The sequence below is a fragment of the Chiroxiphia lanceolata genome, chromosome 1 (genome assembly GCF_009829145.1).
Source record: "Chiroxiphia lanceolata isolate bChiLan1 chromosome 1, bChiLan1.pri, whole genome shotgun sequence".
In the NCBI taxonomy this organism is placed as follows: Eukaryota; Metazoa; Chordata; class Aves; order Passeriformes; family Pipridae; genus Chiroxiphia; species Chiroxiphia lanceolata.
Genome location: NC_045637.1, coordinates 5,167,740 through 5,183,101, shown reverse-complemented (window position 1 = coordinate 5,183,101; position 15,362 = coordinate 5,167,740). Strand labels below are relative to the sequence as shown.

General features: G+C 37.7%; 1 protein-coding gene across 10 annotated transcripts in view; it reads right to left on the bottom strand.

Moving 5' to 3' along the window:
- TRAPPC9 (trafficking protein particle complex 9) overlaps positions 1–15,362 on the bottom strand; it is a 469,416-nt gene that overhangs the window by 249,608 nt on the left and 204,446 nt on the right. For all 10 annotated transcript variants that reach the window (XM_032687378.1, XM_032687405.1, XM_032687433.1 and 7 more), the window contains one exon: positions 4,865–5,018. In XM_032687378.1, the coding sequence (XP_032543269.1) occupies positions 4,865–5,018 (154 nt within the window). The remainder of the gene's footprint in view (positions 1–4,864; positions 5,019–15,362) is intronic.

Genomic DNA, 15,362 nt, shown 5'->3' with positions numbered 1-15,362 from the left:
GATTAGAAAAGTTAAAAATGGAGCATGATATTCAAGGTGGCACTGGAAGTCTCATTTTTTTAAAGGCTGTTAGAGCCAGGTTTAGAATATTTTCAAGAAAATGATCCCAAAATGTTATAGTCTCATTTCACTGAAATAGCAATTCCCTCACAGTACATTAGAAAATTTCTTGGCTGCAACAGAACCTGTAGAGAGCAGGAGATAGGGGAAGGAAAAGGAGTTTAGTTTTCAACAGTCATTCACTGACCCAGCCCTCTGCCTGGCTGCACAAATCACAGAATAATTTATATTGAAAGGCAATTCCAGAGTCACTGTCCAACCCTGTGCTCAAAGTATGGAAAATACTGAAATTGCATCAGGTTGTTCAAGGCCTTGTTCAGAGTTTTTCAACATCTTCCAAGACAGCAATTTTACAGCACTTTTGGACAACGTGCTCCAGTATTTGAGCACCCTCATTGTGGAAAGGAATTTTCCTGGTATCTTATTGGAATTTCCCTGGCTGCAGTTTGCTACAGTCATCTCAGGAAAGGCCTTGCTTGAAGAGTCAGATGAACTTTGTTGACTTCTGTAACTCTCAGGCTTTGAGGTTGCTCCTTGAGGCCCATCAGCTCTCCCGGGACCAAGGGCAGCCTCCTATGCAATTCTGCCCTGCAGTTTGCCAAGGTCTCCTCTAATAAAGTCCAGGATCATTATCCTGCTACTTGCCTTCCTCACTTCCCTCGGGATATCGAACTCCATCATCTCAGGACAACTGCAGCCAAGGCTGCCATCAAACTTCACCTCTCCAATTGGATCTTCCTTATTTTCAAGCAGCAGATCCCACACAGCACATACCAAATCAAGCCATCCAGCACCGGTACACTAAAAATGTCCTTAAAGTACTCCAGAAGTAATCTAACCTGCAACTGGAAGACTTCTTCCAGTTCATCCAGCACTGCTTCTTGTTTGAGTGGTCAGTAACAAATGCACATCACCTCACTCTGCTGGATGACTGTCCTTGAAGCAAAAGCTTTCAACTGGCCCATCCCTCCTGTTCTAATGATTCCCTGTGCACTCCCATTTCTCCTCCTCATGCTTTTGCAAGCTCAGCTGTAAGCATCTGACATGAGCCCTCATTCACACCTCGGGGTGGATTCAGTGATTTTAAGTAATCACCTTCCCATGTTTCCCCTTCTTGCCCTGCTCTACAGACTTTGAGGTCCATCCTGCAAGATACCAAGTTCCTTGCAGTTCATCAAGCAGCAGCAAGAGTTATGACAAACTAAAACAGACATAAAACAAGCATAAATAACTTCTTGATGCTATTTCTAGCAACACCTTTCTGTTCTTCCTATGAAGAATCTGTTCCACCATCTGAACATTGATAAATCTTTGTTTACTCCTGTTTACTCTAATCTTTGTTTAGATCACCTGCATGTGACTTAATTCTCTGAAATAATTATGAACATGTTTCCATTTCTTAAGTCAAAATGTAAACTGCACAAATCAATTAAATACTCTGAAGAGTAACAATCTATGGTGGGTCTAAACACAGAGCGTGTAAAGTCCACAAAGAGAAGTTTACTCTGCCCATCATCTTCCACATGGGGAACATGATATTTCTTAATGCAAGACTCTGAAGAATTCAGGTATAAAGTAACAATAAAAAGATGAAAATCTTGGAGAACTCAACAAGGGAAACAGCATTCTAGAAACTTCAAAGGCCACTTAGTACAGACGCCTTGATCCATGAGTTGGAGTGCACAGAAGGTCCCTGAAGAAAATAAAAATTTTCCTGAAAAATATTCAGAAAATAAGAAAAGCATAATTAGTCACCTTAATAGTACATGTGCTCTGTCTATTCCAATTCTGTGCTAAAGCAAACCCCAGTTGTTAAACTGATACCAGATGCCACCCCACAATGCTAAAAAACAAGACAGCATACTCTTAAGTGATCTCAATACAACTGTATGCTCAAAGATACTCTAAATTACATTATTTCAGATTTTTTCTACATTGAAAGAACATGGCAGTAAGGGTTCTCATAGGAAAGGTTATCTTCCTAATAATTTTCATTCTGTAAAAAACGTACAAAGGTTGAATTGAATGATATGCTGTGTTGTCTTTACCTTCTGCCTTTAGCCCTCCAAAAGTACACGAAAATCGATCAAGTTCTGCGATACTTTCATAAATGAAGTATTGAAAAATCTCATCAATTGAAACTCTTAATATTTCAATGGATAAAGTCATGGAAAATGGATTTTCCATGCTGGAAAATTCTTCTGGCGCTGAAATCCTCTTCCTTGTGAGCTATTTTTCGTCCACACAGGAATTCCTTATAACTGAACTTCTCACTGCAGTCTACGTAATCCACGCACTTCAAATTTGAACCCGTTGTTTATGTGATGGTTTCATGTGGTATCAACTAATAAAGCAAGAATTTAAGGAACTGCAAGCTAAAAAAAAACAGCCTTTCTCTTGTAAACAACTTAAGATTACTTACAACAAACCATCTGAACTGTGTTCTCTCAAACATACATCATGTGGTCACGCACATGGTTTGCAGAGAAAAGTTACCTGGGTTCAAAATAGTTCAAAGATGATGGAATAAAAAAGAGATCACTTGGTCTTACTATTCAAAGGACTTTTGCAAAAATACCTTTTCCAGTAGGAAATATAAGCAACTCTATCCCTTTGTATCCCTTTGTATTTTTCCAAATACTTTTCCTCTCTTAGCTGCACTTAGGCCAACCACTGAAGGAAAAAGCTTATGCAGTTAAACTATCCATCCATTTCTCTGCCTGTCTGTGCATCACTATGTCTGAAATAAACTCCTCTGGCCAGTGTCAAATTACTCTGGTGGGAGAAAAATGTCTCAGAAAACAAGTTTCTTAAACTTAGTAGAAGTGAGAGAATTTTTTTGGTGCACATCTCAATGTCGCTGTAAGAAATAAAAAGGATGAAGCCAGGGGAGGTTCAAGCTGAACATCAGGAGAAATTTCTTCATTGAAAGGTGGTCAAGCATTGGAAGGGGCAGCCCAGTGAGGTGGTGGAGTCATCAACCCTGGAGGTGTTCAAGAAATGACTCAACGTGGCACTCAGCGCTGTGGTTTAGTTGACATGGCAGTATTAGGTCAAAGTTTGGACTTGATGATCATAGAGGTCTTTTCCAACATTAACAATTCTATGATTCTATGAGAAAGACTGACCCTAGCCAGGACAGGCAACATGGAACAGAATGTACATATTTCTTCGAGGTTTTTAAGCACATCTAAAATTTCTCGCCTTTCATTAATTAGAATAGTTTTAGTTTCTGGAACAGAGAGAACGATCATCGTAAGTATTAAAAACACAGAAACTAATGCTTGCACTCATTTAGCACACAAAATCTATGCATTGTTCTGTTGGTTTATTGAGGTACTGACTTACATGTCAGCCACAGCAGTTTTGGGATCAAAACTGGGCTTAAATACATAACACAGGATGGATGTAAACAGTGTTGCCCAGCAACAGAAATGAGTGAGGATGTATTTTTACACCTTGACAAAATGATTACAACTATGCACTCAATTCCAGCGTAAGAATTCATCTATGTTACCATGGTATATTTATATCTTTCCATAACACAGACATTTTCTAAGTGAGTTCTGGTTAAATATTGACATTTTTGCATAAATGGAACTCTCTCTGAAATCTTGCTTAGGGAATCTGGAATGAATCAGGTACTAGGACTCTTATTTATGCCTCAGACCTTGCCTTAGACAAATCCTGTGCAGGTAACTTAATAATCACAGGATAGTTAAGGTTGGAAGGGACCACTGGATGTCATCTGGTCCAACTCCCCTGCTCAGGGAGGGTCCCCAGAGCACGTTAGTCAGGATTGTGCCCAGACAGCCCTTGAACATCTCCTGGGAAGGAGACTCCACAGCCTCTCTGGGAAACTTGTTTCAGTGCTCAGTCACACACACAGTAAAGATGTTTTTCCTCATAATAGTTGGTAATGAAACATCATTTCAGATCACTAGATAAAAGTATAATTAAAATTATAAACAAATAAAGCATGATTTGATTGCCACTCTTCTCTCATCTCCTGCCACCCACTATCATGTGAATTTGAGTATGATCTGAGTGAAAAATATAAATCCCCCAGAAGGTGCTGAGTATCATCACATGACCTGGGGGGCTGTTGGCTGTACAGAATGTTTCCCTGAAGAAAATCATGAGAAAGTGTATTTTTGAAAAGCCAAGCACAAGAATTTTTATAGAAATCATGAAATTTATGGCAACACCCTTGGTTTATTTTAACTCTAAACCAAATTCAATTTCTTATTAATAATCATAAGGCAATATTTTAGTGCATTTAGAATGACTAACTCATCTCACAGGTCCTGCCTAAGCCCTAAAAGGTTACACAAGATTAGATATATTACTAAATCTGTAAAGAGGACTTGGAAATAAATTATTCTAATATGTTCTGATTTACTCAAATTCAATTAAATATATGCAAACTCTCTAAATCCAGCTTCATGTGTTTCTTCATGATTCAGTTACTTGGTGTGTGGGAGAACAGAAAAATCTGACCCTATAAATCTACTACTCCTCAATCCTAACTATACTTCCTCGGTTCCCTAAAAGTTGGGAAAAACACACAGTATTTATGACAGGTTCAATGACTCAGAAAAAGCCATTACAGGATGACCCAAGTATCGCCTAAATAATATACAGCACAATTAACCTTAAGCAGTCTATAATTATGATAAGCTTCATAGTTCTAATTATTTTTCTTTTCAGCAACACTGCTATGGAATGAGTTGAATTATAAAATAAAATGTGTCATAGGGCATCTATTTATATATTTTTAAAGCAAGTATTTATGAAAGGATATAATTTTCCAGCAAATATCCAGCTTGCTGTTAATCTCCAGCCCTTTTGCTTGTTGTCTTTCTTCTTCCAGCTGCTTCGCATTCGCCAACTGTGTCCCATCAGTAGGGGATTCTGGGAAGCTCTCAAAACTGAACTTGTCAACTTGGATAGCCATACTGTAGCAAAGGAAAAGAAGGACAAAAAACAACATAATTTTCACTGTAACAATTTTTACAGGCATTATTTCTGCAGAAACTGCAGAGCACTGTGTATTTGTTTCAGTGGCACCTACTCTGTATATTAATGACATATAAGCCATACGATTTATGCTACTGAAAACAGAAGTCTAAGCCTATTGATGATGGCCAGATGTTTTACAAATCATCAATCAACATCTGAATGCTTTTGTGAGGGATGCACAAGACATGCATTTGGCAGTTGCAACCATCTGACCTTATTGTGGTTCTGCAGAGGTTCATCACCCACCTCCACTCTTGTGTGTAAAAGCTCCTGGTGTGCTCAAGACTTGCTGGAAAAGCAACAAGACTGCACCAAATGCTGATGAATATACTATTTATAGTCATTTATTAATACCAACCCATAAAAAAGGGAACCAAAATATTATACATGAAAGCATCTCCTGAAGTGAACTGTACCACACTTAGAAATTCATTGATTTTACAAGTAACTTTCTGAATTCTCCTTACAAAACTCAGGAAGGAAGGACAAAATAAGCACAGTATTAGGACCTGAATGTGGCCCTGGATTTCTTTTTAAAAGGATACTTCCATCTTGCTTAGAGTATCTTCATGAATTACAGACAGTATTAATTTTAATATCACAGTACAATTCATTGGTAGCAAATGGTTAAATAATTGCTTTATTAAATGTACAGTAAGCCATAAAAGCTAATTAAATTAAATATAGTACTCTATAATGCATACTAAATACTTATATGTTAAATTAGAATCACTAATCTAATATAAAAGGGAATTTAGACCAGCTCACATCACATGAAATGTGGTTATAGTAGATCTAATATACTGTGCTGACAAAACAGCTTTAATTTCCTGAATCGTATGAAATAGAAAAATAATTAGGGAAGAATTAAAATATATTGCTCTTCAGATGACTTTGCACTTAAGGAAAAGAGAAGAGAGAGCAACAGTTTTGAAAATCATTCATGAGGAAAGGCAATTACAAACTAAGAGGGGGTCTGGGAAGGGCATTTCACAAAAACACAGTATTACTATTATTCTTTTATCTATTTCTACTTCTAAAGAGGGAAACATATTCTATAACTGTTGCCAAAAGGAAAACACCAGTAACAAAGGTCAAGAAGAAAGAGCTTTGAAGTCTCCCCAGACCAGAAGGGATTTTCTATAATTACCATTAATTTAAGAGAATCTTGACCCTAAAAGAAACTGAGTGAAGATAGGTGGCAATTACAAGCTCAAGGAATAATCTAGAGACTGTGAAGTTTACTGAGGGAAGATGAATTCAAATAGGCCTATCAAGACTCAGCAAAAAATGACACCTGAGGATAAGCTTCTAACATTCCAAGACTACCTTCTTGGAAGGGAAGCTGTCCCTGCCCATGGCAGGATGTTTGGTAGTAGATGATCTTTAAGGACCTTCCAACCCAAACTATTGCATGATTCTATGACTAAAAAGTACAAAGCACTGAGGCAAAGGTCTCTCTAAGTTACCCCTTCTGCACACTTCACCTTTGGTGATCTTCACATCCAAAAGGCAGAGGAATTAATCTATTCCTCTCTTAAGGGAGGGTTCTGTTTTGGCTATTTTTATTATAGCAAGATATCATCAGAAGTTCTTCATTTGCCTGCACTGTCCATCAAGTGCTGGGCATATTAAAAAGCTAAACATGAGATGCAAAAGTGGATCACGATAACTGCCAGAATCAAGCCACAAATAAAGAATGTAATGAAAAACACCCAGATAATACAATCCGAAGAGTGGATTCTGAAAAAATATCAGGCCTGAAACTATGACTAACAACATCAATTCTTACTGCCACTGAAGTATGATTTGATTCAGCAAATGCAGGCTGGGTTTCCTGGATTTGGCACGGGCAATGCATGTGGAAGGCAAAACAGGAACATCACAAAATCATTTTAGTCTTTGTTTCCGAGATCACTTCGTCACTCTGTGGTACATGAGCAGATGCAAACCCAGTACTTCATTTCTGTTAAATACACAACACTGCTTAAATTCTCACAGAAATATAGGTAGTTCCTACAGTCATATTTTAACAAATTGTCTTAGTTGCTGGATGGTCAAAAATATTTAGAATCCATCTCCCAAGGGACCTGGAAAACAGCTCCCATGTAATTATTGTGTCGCACTTTTCTAAGTGATTGATACTTTAGAAAAATATTCCTGTCTAACAATATTTAATATGTAACTGTAGGCATTCAGGCTGCATTTCTCTGTTAAAGGATTGTTACTGGCAATATGGTAATTTTTTTCTGGAAATTAAATAGGAATATAAGCACTTTTTACCTCAATAGTGCACAGTAAATCCAAGTCAACTTCAGGAATACAGCATAGATTACTCTTACCAATGGTTCATTGTGCATCTCTGTTTGAAGTAACTTTTATACAGCTCTAAGTTATGGAAAACTTCAGTAAACAGGACACCTTGTACTCAGAATCTCTACTAAGTTCTCAAATCTTCTAACCATGCTTTTATTTATACTGTGTAAACTGTATTTAGCACCGTGACACCTCATGTCACATGAGAAGCTACAAAAAACACCCCCAACAGCACACTTGCCAGCTAGAAAGTGAAGAGTTGGAGTAAAAGACAACTACAGAGAGAAAAATATCACATAAAACAGTACTATGAACACAGCTCTAGGTAGAATACATGAAGGTAATAAACAAAGATAAAATATAATGTTTCAAGACTATAGATCCACTCAAAGAAAAGCACAACAAAATTAAATCCTGGCTCTTTTTCTGAAACACATCTCCCTTTTATCATCAGTATTCTGCTTTCTCTTGTGTTAAAAATATTCATATCAAGTTTTGTGTCTGCATTTTTTATCAGTGATGTTGCTTTGCTATGTATTCCTCGGCCCATGGAATGTGTAGTAAATTGGAAGGCTTTGCACGAAAATCAAAACAAAAAATAAATACCACAACCTAAATCAGTCACTCATCCTTAAAACTGTACCCCTACTCAAACACAGCTTCTTCACTTTGCTTTTAACATGAAGATTTCTCCCATTTCCAAAGACACATTTCACCAGTGAGGTGTTAACAAATGGGCAAACAATTCCCAAAAAATAGCTGACTGAAGGAGAAAATGGATAAGCTGGACATTGGGTTACAATCACCAATGAAAAAACGGATTTTTTAAAACTTTTTAATTGGTCACAAGGACTTTACGCTAAAAGAAGCAAAAGGCAAGGAAAGGCAACCTCCTGAACATCACCCAACTTTGTCACTGTGCCGCGCCTCAGAAAAATGACACTAAAATGTATTTTAGCCATAAAAGTCATCCTGTGCTTTTGTTTTCTGCAGTTACCTTACAACCTGTTTCTTGTCAAGAGTTCTCTGCACTTCTTTTCTCCCCAAATTTGTCCTTGTTTGTTGTGAGTTACAAGAATCTATGGAATCTATATCAAAAGAGGTAAAAATAGACAATTCAGTTTGAAACAAGCATTGGTTTCATTGCAAACAGCCAAGATAACGATGGCTCATGTTGTGCAAGGGCACCTGTACCTTGCCCTTCACAGTAATTACATATCAGAGAAAAGATCTTAAAACTCAAAAGTTTAAACATATACTCACTCCAGGAAAAGGAACTAGAATTCCATTTTAACTTCTTTGCCTCATGGGGAGCTACCCAAATTTCTTACTAGATGAGTTTTCAATAAATCATGAGATATTTGTATAAAAACATTGCATTATGCAAAAAAAAAATTAAATATCCAATCCTGCAAATGCAAAACAGGTTTTGCTTCTCTCTGGCCAACCTTGCCTGTGCAGGAGGAGGGATAAAGTAACAACAGTTTTCATGAATAATGAAACAATCGTGTTTTGAAACTACTGGGTTTTGTCACGAAACGAGCGCACGCCGCTGTGACAGCTCCTCAGACAACTGAGCATCCTTACAGGGATGCAAATTACTCAAATACAAATTAAGTGAATGAAGAGGAAAAGGTCAGCTCCTCGGTAAGGCTGATGATACGTCTGCACAGTATCATCCCACGTCATCTGTCAGGACGACTTACGGGGGGAAAATATGACAAACCTCCTGATGGTGCTGCCGACACCTCAATGACAGTTGTCTGAAGTCCCATTAAAGCAGCAGTGCAGAACTACTAAAGGCACCAGACAGCCCATTTCACCACTTCCCACAAAATGAGTTTCAGCTTTACTGGAAATCTTACTCTGTCCTGACAACAAAATGAAAAGCAGAAAGGCCTTCGGATGGAGAAAAAGAACTTCCTTCAAATGGTATCACAACTCCCGAGCCAGTGCCTTGCACATCCCTCTTTCCTAAAGCAGTGCCAGTTAAAATCCTGTATCACTGACAGTTTCACAGAAGTGGCAACTGGCAGACAGAATTAACAGGTGATAATTCAGTGAGGGAGTATTGCTGGGAGTGCTGTAAACTCCTGCCCTTGTTCCTGGCAGGACAGCAGGCAGGTCCCAGGCATATCCTATCCTCCAGTGATGCAGCTCAGCTCTTTTCATGTCCTCATCTCTTAGAAGAGGATGAATCTATGAAATGAAATTAATTATGCGATACTCTCCAAACAAAACAAGGTTAAAAGCAGGCATGGTATTAAAAGAAAAGCAACATAACTAGATTTCGTCTTTCATTAAGTGAATAAAACACTGCTGCTTAGCTTGGAAGAATAAAATATAGAGATATTCCTTATTCAATTATCCTTAGGAAGAAACAATATAACAGGAACCCAAAAACTCTTCCTCATGGCTAACTACCTATTTAAATACTATCATCCATGGATGAGTTTGCAAGTTGCTTCCATAATGAAGCTGAGAGGAGGCAGTTGGACACTTTATTCAATATTATGTTTCCTGTTCTTTCTATCATATATAAAGTAGACAGAAGGGACACTGAGCCAGACCATGGTACTACTACTTGCGCAAAACGCTGAATATAAGAAAAGGATAGTGAATGATTTTAAATTCAGGGAAAGCTTGAAGTGAGGATAATATTCTTGTACTCACTTCCAAGAGGAAAAAAAAAATGCACAAAGGCAAGTTTACTTTAAAAACTTTGCCCAATTCCATTGTGCAATCTCAGTAACAACGTTTTTATAACATCGTGTTTCAGGTGCACATTAATTCCGTCCTAAATACAAGCCCCCCAGTTGATATAAAACTGGAAGTGACACCCCAGTATATAACATTTTATAGGCAAAGAGAGGCCTCAAGGATCAAAACTCTTGTGAGATGAATATGTATGTACGTATCATTAGCTGAAAATGAGAATGTAAAGTAACGCAAATTAACATATTCCTTGTGTTTACATCTAATTATTTCACAGTTTGAGAAGTACTATCTATATTTCACTCACTACAATAAAATACAACTGTAAAATTCAGCAGCTCAAGTGATCCATAAGTAACGATCTCTCCTCCTGGCCTAAAACTGACTGCAGGAAGAAAAACGAGGACTTTAATATCTGAACTACACAGAGCAAAAGATAATTTTTTCCATTAATCTTGAGAAAGGTCAATTAAATTAAAAAAATTGCATTTAGAACTTAATTATTTATTTTAAATAATTGAAGAGGAGATAAAATTCAAACTGTAGCGCTGAAGTCTGCAATATTCAACAGCTTATATTTATCTGATCCACGGCATTTCAGACGATAAAAAGTTAAACCAGGAAAGAATAGCTGCACTGTGTATAATGGAATATTTGAAAACGGAGCAGTGTTGAGATAGTTAGCTACATAAATCTTCTGTTTAAATGTGATTATACTAAGCGTGCTGAGAATATAGCTTTTTAATTCCTTGCTCCAAATCTGAAAACCATAAACTGGGAATGAAGAGGCATAACAATTAACTTCTACTTCCCTCTTTTTTCACTCACCCACTTAAATAATTTCGACTCCTATGGCAATCACCATGAAGCAAAACTGTTAGCTACTTAAGGAAATCAGAAATTTAAAATAATAATAATGGTAATATCTGCTCTATAAACACACAAATTTCCACAGGGGGAATAACAGACCATTAATAGTCTCTCATACCATTAGAAAATTTGGAAGAGTATGGTAATACTTGAAGATTGAGTTAAATATCCTCCCTTTATCACAGCTGAACCATGCAAGGATTGCAGTCTTCTCGTTATCCAAAATAATGCCATACTGTACCTCCTACCTCTATCTCAGTGGAATAGTAATAACCAGAGAAACAAATGTCAAAATATATATGTTCATATTCAGTTGCTCATGTGTGCAATTCAGTATTGCCTTTATATGGCAGAAAGTTCAAAAGAAAACATATGCAAATTAAAAACATGGAATTTTGTGCCAGATATAGCAGACAAGACCAAAAAACCCTCAGTTCTACAGTCATGCCTAGTTATCACTCCAGTTGCCTGAATCTTCTCAGGAAAAGACTGAGACCCCAAAATACAAGAAGGAAAAATAGAGCTGAATAAGGGAGGCAACTCTGTTGTGTTCAGAACATCTTTTCCAGGCAACCTCAAGTGGAGGAACCAGGTGCTCACCTGCTGCAATCCTTATCTTTGTTGTGATTCTGCCCATACTGAGCATTAAGGGACACGGGACAGGAACACCAAGTGTCTCTGCCCCTGGGACACCCCGAAGATCCCAGAAGTACCAGAAAGGAGCACTGTGGTTTGGGATCATTTCACAGCATGGGCCCTGTCCTGTCCCACACTAAGGGTTGTTGCTGGTCCCAGGGCCCTCCAGGATGGTACAAATGGGGTGGAGTTGGGTGTGTGTAGGACCCCAGGACACTCAGAGGGGTCTCACAGCCTCCTGCTCATGACAAACCTGGAGCATCAGTTTACTTTCTCCTAAGAGAAAAGGCGTAAAAATCCGCAATAAATCAATGCTCCACTTTTAAAGGAAAGTGACTGTGACACTGTCCACACCTGAAAAGTTAACTTCAGAGAAGATGCTGAGATCCTACTCTAAACCAAACTCAGGGCACAAAAAACACCAGGACAGCCTGTATATCTGGGAAATTATCCATAGGTGGAGTCCATCTCAGTGATTACTCAAGGGAAAATGCAGAGATACAGAGCTTTATACACAACATCAGGAAAATGCAAGTTTCTCATAAAGGAAGTGTTTCAAACATTTTTTGAGTAGAATCACAGGATGCATGAATGCCCAGCGTGCAAGAGTACACATTTCACCGTGGACTGTCACTTCAAGATAAAATTAGACTTTACATTCATAATGAATTATTAATTTAACAGCTACTTGCTTGTCTTCTCTTTTTATATACAAAGACAACATTTGCCCTTTTCCCAGAGCACTGCAGTGGAAGTTCACCTCAAGACGATTTACTGTGATAACCAAATTCTTTTCCAAGTCACTGTTTTCCCACTATAACCTCTGTAATTCTATCACACCTGCAACCTTTACATTTTTTGAATTTCTTAAAGAAACAACAGCTGTTCAGAGCACTCCCTGGTTAGTCCCTTGAAGAGCTTTGTATTCAAGTTAGCCCAGGAAATGTTTAAAATGTTTATTTTGCCACAGACACACCAATTCTTTTCGTAGAGAGAGTTACACAGATTTCATTGCAGATTCTCAAGTTCCAGAAGCAAGTTTTGTCAGTGATGACATACTTAACTAGGGAATCTAGAATCTTTGCCAAAGAGGAAAGCTGGGGGAACGTCAAGACATCACCAGTTTAAGAAACCAAAGCACCAGAACAACAGTGCACATTGCCCACCGAAGCAAAGTGGTCCACGAAGTCTGACCTACAAAACTTATTTTTTAACTAGTGTCAGGAATAATGTTCACAAATGTAAGTGGGGGCCCAAGAAGCTTTAATCATGTTCCCTAAATCTCGGCTTACAGTGTGTGTGTGTCGCCTGAGGAGGAATACAGGTTCCATAGCAGCCAACTGCTCAGCATTAATAATAAAAATTATATACATCTCACATCTCACTCATATGCACAAAGTTTCACCTAAACAATTCTTCCCCCAAGACACTGTATATATGCTAAGTTTATTTAATGCTTCCTCCAGCAATAACACCTCTATGTGCATTTAGAAACACTCTCAGAAAACAGTTATTTTCAGAAAACAAACCAGTAGGGATTGTTCACCTTGGAAAAGAGGATGTGCTTGGGAGACCTCATAGCAACCTTTCAGTACTTGACAGAGGCTTGTAAGAATAAGAAGATGGGGGCAAATTTTTTTAGCAGGACTTATAGTGATAGAACAAGAGCTAATAGTTTTAAACTGAAGGAAATAATGGCTAATAAACCAAGGTGTAGCTTCTACTGCTTCTGTTGCTCATTATAGTGAGCTTTTGGCAGTCCTGGATCAAACTTCAGCCTAATGCAGAGCTGGGATTGTCTTCACTTCTGTCTCATTGCCTTTAGATTGATTTATCTTTGCACATTTTGCCCCACATATTGCTGTGCTGTGTTAGTTGTCTGATGTGCTTTACTACTATATCAGAAAATGAGCACGGCTCTAAAATACTCTGGTATTTTAGCCAAAACTTCCCATTTGGAAATCACCACATCCTACAAAATAACTGCCCTGCCAGGTGCCCTCACACTCAGTGAGCCGTGACCTTGAGCTCCTATGGGAAAGGGCCGTGAATCCAAAGGGCCACCAGACTCAGATCTGAACACTAAAACCAGAAATTCAGTATTTATTTAATTATCATGATGGAATGATACTCATTTTGGAGCAGCTGCCTGCCACATTAACTCTCCTCAGTCAATTAGGGTGGTGTACACCACAAATCATATACGGACAATGGATTGCACAGCCCTGATGTCCAGGCAGTGACACCTCAGAGAACTAAAGTAAATTAAACAAACCTGTTAAAGTCAAATGAGATCTAAGGGATTTTTACTCCTGTTTCCTACAATTCAGAAATAGTTTGAACATAGTAGTCTGGATTTTAGAAAGGAAAATTTCACCTGTGAGCAAAGTCACGTCTGGGAAACTTTCGCAGAATATGCAGCTGTGTAAAGGAACTCAGAGGTAAAACCAGGACTTTTGGTACCACAATAAAAAAAACAGTTTTTATCAGCTTCATATAAAAAAATCTTTTATATAAGAATAGATTTCTTCACTACATTTGGAGGACGTGAGGGAAGGGGGATTATAAATACCATAACTTATGAGCAGTCAACCAGTGGTGTGAGATCAAGACACCTTGGTTTTACAGACAGACTTCCCTGAGCACCCTTTGTTACTGTTGTAAGCACAAAGTCCCCAGCTGAGGAACAATTTAAAACAAAATCCCCAAATTATGATCTTTCAATCAAAAGTTTACATTGAAGATATCATTTGGAGTCTGCTACTACACTTCTTCAGAAGTTGCATGGTTTTTAAGATAAGGTATCCTTCCTAAAATGAAGAACACTCTAATAGGATAAAGGAGTGATATAATTTTTCATTTAAGTATTTCACTCATGTCTACTTGAAACAATGCTTTAAAAATATCAAGCTTTAAAAGTATTTATTTTAGATTAATCTTTTCAGTGCTTCATAAACTGAGAAGGAATTGCCTCAAGTAAAACATTAACTTTGTATTTAAAATGCATAAATATTGAAGGCGAGATTAGCTTCAGCATTTAGTTTTCACACAGAGATTTACTAAGTCTTTTCATTCACCTAAATCTAAATTTTATGAACTATAACAAAATTTTAACCAAAATTCTGTGATTCTCTGTTTCTTTGCAGTATTCCCTTATAGAGAGAGAAAAAAACCCTGAAGATGATGGTATCTACACTTCCGTAAGACAATCTTTCCTTTTTAAGAAAAGGGAAACTGCAAGGTAAAACTCAATGGTATCGAAATAGAAAACAATTATTTGAGATCTCTTTTGTGAAAATTACATACTCTTTCCACTCATCAACTAGATTTTTATGACTATAAAGAAACCCAGGCATATTTAGATTTAGGCATCCATTTCAAACTGAATCCCAGTTTAGGAATCAGACTTATCCTCCACCTTTAGAGGGGGTGGAAACTCATCATCTTTTCAATTCCAGCTTATGAAAGAGTTGAAATCCACTGGTATATAGATCACCCACATGTTTTTTCTTCAAACCATGTTGTGCCATGCGATTCCCAGCTCCAGCAAAGAAGCCAAACCCCCCAAACAGATACATAGAGGGGCACAGTTATTACCATACACAGAGCTTTGAGCCAATTTGACAGTTAAGTTTTTTTTTTCTTTATTCTTTTCCATCTACAAAGAACAATTTAACATAGAATTTCCAGAGCCATATTATCTCAAAATGACAGGCTACTACCACCAGACAAATTGTACCTCA